We start from the raw sequence: 5,334 nt of genomic DNA, 5'->3' as shown, positions 1-5,334 counted from the left end.
AAAGGAAAACATGATAAAATGGAGCGGCAGTTTGCAGCTCCATCTTTAGATGACAGTCACTTGCCTTGCAGAGGAGAGCGCTTCAGTCTATTTATGTTCAAACCATAACAGGCCCTGTCCAAGCCCTGTTTTGAATTCTGACGGATGTGTATGTTATCTCACCTCTTTTACACTGGGCAAAGTCTCCACAGTTTAATTGCAGCCTTAAAGTTCAGACAAATATTTACAGCCTCTGCTTTCCTTTTAAGATGAATGGCTACTTCAGAACACTCTCTTCACTGTGTTTCCCACTCCTTAAGTGGGTTCTGGCTTTTTAAACCTGCCTGGGCAGCTTGAGAAATGGAGGTGGGAGTCACAGCCAGTACAATTTGTTCTCTCGTTTTATTTACAGGAGCCAAGTAATAAGCGGGTTCGGCCTTTATCACGGGTCACATCCCTGGCGAACTTGATCTCTCCTGTAAGAAATGGTGCAGTTCGGCGCTTTGGGCAGACAATACAGGTAAAAAGCAGAACCTTCTAGTCCTGGGAATCTGGAGGTACAGGGAACATACTGGCTGTTGGGGGTAAAACAGGCTCAGGGATTTGAAGGCATCTCTTGAAAATCTGCTTTGTGATTCACATAAGGAGAGAAAACTTGCTTGGAGGTGAAGAAGAGTTCAGGAGTTCAGAGGTAGCTTGCTAGATAAGCAGGTTATGGAGGCTTTAAGCAATAAAAGAAATAAACTGATTAAGTTGATAAACTGTTCCAGTACTTGAGATATGTGTACTGGAGCACGAGCTTAAATGTGAGCTGACCTTGCTGTTCAGCAATCTTTCAGTAACGAGAGAGAAGTGTTGTGGGAGGAACGCTGTACCGCACGCACGCAAGTAAGAGCACTTCTGTGTCTGCCTTTTAGTAACATCGCAAAGTACAAGTGGCTCCTGATTTAGCCCTGTTATAGCTAGAATTACGATCCTAGTTTATTTACTTCCTCATACCTTGGGAATAGACCCAAGCTTTGCCTCCTCATCCTCCTCCCAAGCGCTGCTGCTGGATTGGTGCAGGGAGAGGCACATGGCAAAGCTTGCCAGTCCCTGGGCTTTCTCAGGAACTTGATTAAAGTGTTCCTTTATCTGAGGAAAAGTGTCTGGGTGTGTTTTCCTGCCCTCTACAGCAGAGGAGCATGAAGCATTGGGAGGCGTATGGACAAGACTATAATACTTCTATACTTCTGATATGTTTGCACTACGTATGTTTTAAAAATTTTCTTTTTTTAATCCCTGTAGTCATTTGCCCTACGTGGTGACAGCAAGTCTCCTGTCTGCACCCAGAAGTCATGTAGCAGATCTGCTGCTCCTACTCCTCCGAAAAGAAGAAACAGTGTCCTTTGGTCAGAGATGTTAGATGTCAACATGAAAGAGTCCCTGAGCACCAAAGAAATTAAGCGCCAGGAGGTAGGCTGTCCGTGAAACGGCTGAGAAAGGCAGCCCAAACCTTGGCTTGTGCCATTTTCTTGGCCGGGAAGGGAGTAATCTGTGGGTAATTTTATCTTCCTGTGTGCCTTCATTTCTAAACCACTGGATTTATTTCTGTGTGAGGCATGGGAAAAGGTAGACTTCTCTCTCCTGAGTTGCCAGAGAGTTCATCTCCCCAGTTTGACCCTTCAGAGATGCCAAACTCTCTTTCCGGGCGGCGTACTCAGCATTTCTGAAATTCAAGAGGCAGCCACGCTGGTTGCTTTGCAGCAGACCCAAAGTCGAGTCCCTCGTAAAGCCAGCTGTCTTTCTCTTAAAGCTCTTGACGACTGGTTAAAAGCCAAGTAGCAAGGCCTTGGCTTGCCTTTTTCCTGTAGTTCTTAGACAAATCTTCCAGCGACAACACAGAAGCTGCCTGAAGACGCCTGGGATTCGACCTCTGTGGTTTTCTGGGTTTTGTTTCTTTTCGTACCCGCCTGTGTAAAAGCTGTGATTTAAAAGGCGCTAATATTTAATTTGGCTCGTGCATGAGCGTCAGAGCTTTCACACAGTTGTGAGCGATGTCGCTCTCTCGGAGCTGGGAAAGCCGGCAGATTTACTTGAGGTCGTTGTGCCCGGGCGGCGCACAGCGATTCAGACAGCAAAGCCCCAGAGACAGGATGTACATTATGTGAGTTGAAAGGCTCTTTCAGAGGAAGAGTGGGATTAAAAATGACTCTGGATGCTTTATCCCCTTTCTCCCAGGCGATATACGAAATGTCCAGGGGAGAGCAGGACCTAATCGAAGACCTGAAGCTTGCCAGAAAGGTGAGTTTGTAGGTTTTCATGTTGGATTTTTTTTTTCCTGCAGTCAGCAATCACATTCCAGATAATAATTAAGTTTCTTTGTGCTTGCAAACATTATATGTTGGCTTTATCAGGCCTAGAACCCACAGTTTGAGAGCTGGCCAGAAAGGTTGATGTTGGTAATCCTATGGTATCGGTCTGAGCGCACCAAACCCAGGCGAAAGAAAGGATTTGGCTTTGCAGTCCTGCAGAGCTCCCTGGGGAATCCCTCTCCCAGCTGAGAACAGTTCTGACAGGAAAGCCCTTTTCCTTTCAAGGCCTTGATACCTTCATACAAGCGCGAATCTTTTGGCGATCAAAGTCGACGTGACCATTTCTGTTGACTTCACTTCATCTCCGTCCTGCACATGATATATTTAAATTGTCGGCTTTTGGGCTTGGGAGATTTGAATACGTTTTAACGCTGATGTTCTTTGACAGGCCTACCATGACCCCATGCTGAAACTCTCCATCATGTCTGAGGAGGAACTCACCCACATATTTGGGGACTTGGATTCTTATATTCCTCTGCATGAAGGTAAGAGCAACCGGATCATTTTCATGTGTTGTGCTGACTAAGAGTTAAGCTCTACGCTTTCTCGCATGTAGAACTGGGACGTTGTTGCAGTTTCTATTTTTGTGTTTTAATTCCAGACTTGTTGGCAAGTTTAGGAGAAGCAACAAAGCCAGACGGAACAGTAGAGCAGATCGGGCCCATTCTTGTGAAGTGGGTGAGTACAGAACTTGGAGACAGCGGGCTAAAAATGAGCTTAAAGAACATTTAAAGCTAGAAAGCCCAAAAGCTGTGGGCTTTTGTGCCTTTGAGCGAAAGATTGAAACGGAAATCCTGGCTGCGCTGAAAACAATGGGACTCTGTCAGCCGTAATGGTCCGCGATTTCACCCTGGAGACTTACGCTGGTGCGACTGCAATTACTTGCTGATTTATGTTTGAAACGTCTGTATCTTCTGGGCTCTTTGTCGCTAATGAGATTTCAATAGTGTTATCGCCGTTCATCTCAAACGGCTGAACGTCAGAGGCCTCGCACGCAGGGTGCCCTTGCTCTCCTCACAAGAGACTGGCCGAGTGTACAGGAGCGTCCGTTAGCGTGTTTTATCGGCCCGAGTATCGCAGGAAGGGAAGCAGAACTCCCCGAGGTTGACACGTTAATGTGATTTGCTTTTCCTACTGCGGAATTCGACTCTTGAATGTCTTCTCCCGCAGTTACCGCGACTCCACGCCTACAAAGGTTACTGTAGCAATCAGCTGGCAGCCAAAGCGCTTCTGGATCAGAAGAAGCAGGACCGGAGAGTGCAGGACTTCCTCCAGCGCTGCCTTGAGTCGCCTTTCAGCCGCAAGCTAGACCTCTGGAGCTTCTTGGACATTCCTCGAAGTCGGCTGGTGAAATACCCGCTGCTCCTGAAAGAGATCCTGAGGCACACTCCCAAAGACCATCCCGATATCCAGATTCTGGAAGAAGCCGTAAGTGACAGTGATTTCTGATGTGAGCGTGTCCAGAAAGTTTTCTTAAACCCTCAGCACTTTCGTGGGCTGGTTTTGTCAGCGCACGCAAACATGACCGTAACTCTTTGGGAAAGCAAGCGAGAAATCAGGCCACATTTAAGAACTCCATCATCTGGAGTTCTTAATCAGTACTTAGCTGTGTGTCCTTATGTAAATGCTTTGTTTTACAGATATCTATAATCCAGGGAGTCCTGTCCGACATCAACCTGAAGAAGGGCGAGTCGGAGTGCCAGTATTACATCGACAAGCTGGAGTACCTGGATGAGAAGCAGAAGGACCCAAGGATTGAAGGCAGCAAAGCTTTGTTGTGCCACGGGGAGCTGAAGAACAAAAACGGACACGTAAGTCCCTTGTGTTCGCGGTAATTAATTCTCAAGTTGGAAAACCTTCCCTCGGAGGTAGTTAAAATTCTTTGTTACGACACGACCAGGAGCCCTTCCATCCTTTGGCTGATTAGCAAAACTTAAAAAGCAGAAGAGAAAGCACCTGATGGCAGCCTGCGTGTCGGGGTGTAAGGGAAAGTGCACTGCTGACAGCTTGACAATCGGCCTTCAGAAGCTGGAAAATAATTAGCGCAAAATTACTATAGACAGCATGCTCTGGGCCCGAGCACTCCATCAGAAGGGATTTCCTGCCGGCTGTTTACTTTCAGGTGCTCTGACATCGCCCATTATGAGCGCTGGCGCGCAGCTCTCCCGAACAAAAGCCTTCCTGCGAGAGCCTGTTTGGCTTCGAGATGAACTGCAAGAAGTTTTATCTCCCACTGCAGCAGGGCTGAAAGACCCTGCTGTACTTGAGGGCTTTGCTGCCCTTTGTCCTGGCTTGCAGGAGTAATCTCAGCTTAAACATCGAATCTTTTTCCGTTTTCTTAATTTATTTCTTTTTTGGTTGGCTAGGAGCTTTTTTTGTTGTTTAATTCAGCCATTACACTTCTGTACACATAACGCTTTTTGTATTGTCAGAGAGGATATTGCTTCTAACCATCCTGGTTCTGGCATCTGTAAATGATGATTTATTTATTAAGGGTTGTTAAAATAATAAACTTGCTGATAGACGTGTGCCCTGTGCCACCACCGCCAGGGCCCTACATCGCTCTCACAGGAGACGGTCGGAAAGTTAACGCGGGTGAAACTTCAGATAACGTGGCCTTGAATTCCAGGAGGAAGTGTGACAGCTTTGAACACCAAGTAGGACGCTTCGCTCACACCCAAACGTGGTTTCCCTTTCAGAAACTCTACGTCTTCCTCTTCCAAGACATCCTGGTTTTGACCCGGCCCGTCACTCGCAATGAGAGTCACCCGTCACTCGCAATGAGCGTCAGGCCTACCAAGTGTACAGGCAGCCCATCCCTGTCCAGGAGCTGCTCCTCGAAGACCTGCAGGACGGCGACGTGAAAATGGGAGGATCCTTCCGAGGAGCTTTCGGCAATTCCGACAAAGGTACCCACCGAGCCACTCCGTCCGCGTGGGAATCTGTTGGCGAGGAGAGGTTACCCCTGGGCATAGATCCTCGTGAAGTTCCTTCAGGACAG

The 5,334-nt window shown here is 47.4% G+C and overlaps 1 protein-coding gene across 1 annotated transcript in view; it reads left to right on the top strand.

Moving 5' to 3' along the window:
* Positions 1-391: 391 nt before the first annotated feature.
* The window catches only part of LOC104270831 (neuroepithelial cell-transforming gene 1 protein-like), a gene marked incomplete at its 5' end in the record, with an annotated part of 5,838 nt that continues 895 nt past the window's right edge, over positions 392-5,334 (top strand). Inside the window, 9 exon segments of the mRNA XM_009865303.1 lie at positions 392-499; positions 1,267-1,434; positions 2,200-2,262; positions 2,722-2,818; positions 2,935-3,011; positions 3,504-3,761; positions 3,974-4,144; positions 5,033-5,098; positions 5,101-5,242. Coding sequence (XP_009863605.1) covers positions 392-499; positions 1,267-1,434; positions 2,200-2,262; positions 2,722-2,818; positions 2,935-3,011; positions 3,504-3,761; positions 3,974-4,144; positions 5,033-5,098; positions 5,101-5,242 — 1,150 coding nt within the window.

Source organism: Apaloderma vittatum, unplaced genomic scaffold (assembly GCF_000703405.1).
Source record: "Apaloderma vittatum isolate BGI_N311 unplaced genomic scaffold, ASM70340v1 scaffold8342, whole genome shotgun sequence".
Classification (NCBI taxonomy): domain Eukaryota; kingdom Metazoa; phylum Chordata; class Aves; order Trogoniformes; family Trogonidae; genus Apaloderma; species Apaloderma vittatum.
Note: the sequence above shows the minus strand (reverse complement) of the source record. Positions and strands in the feature narration are given on the sequence as shown.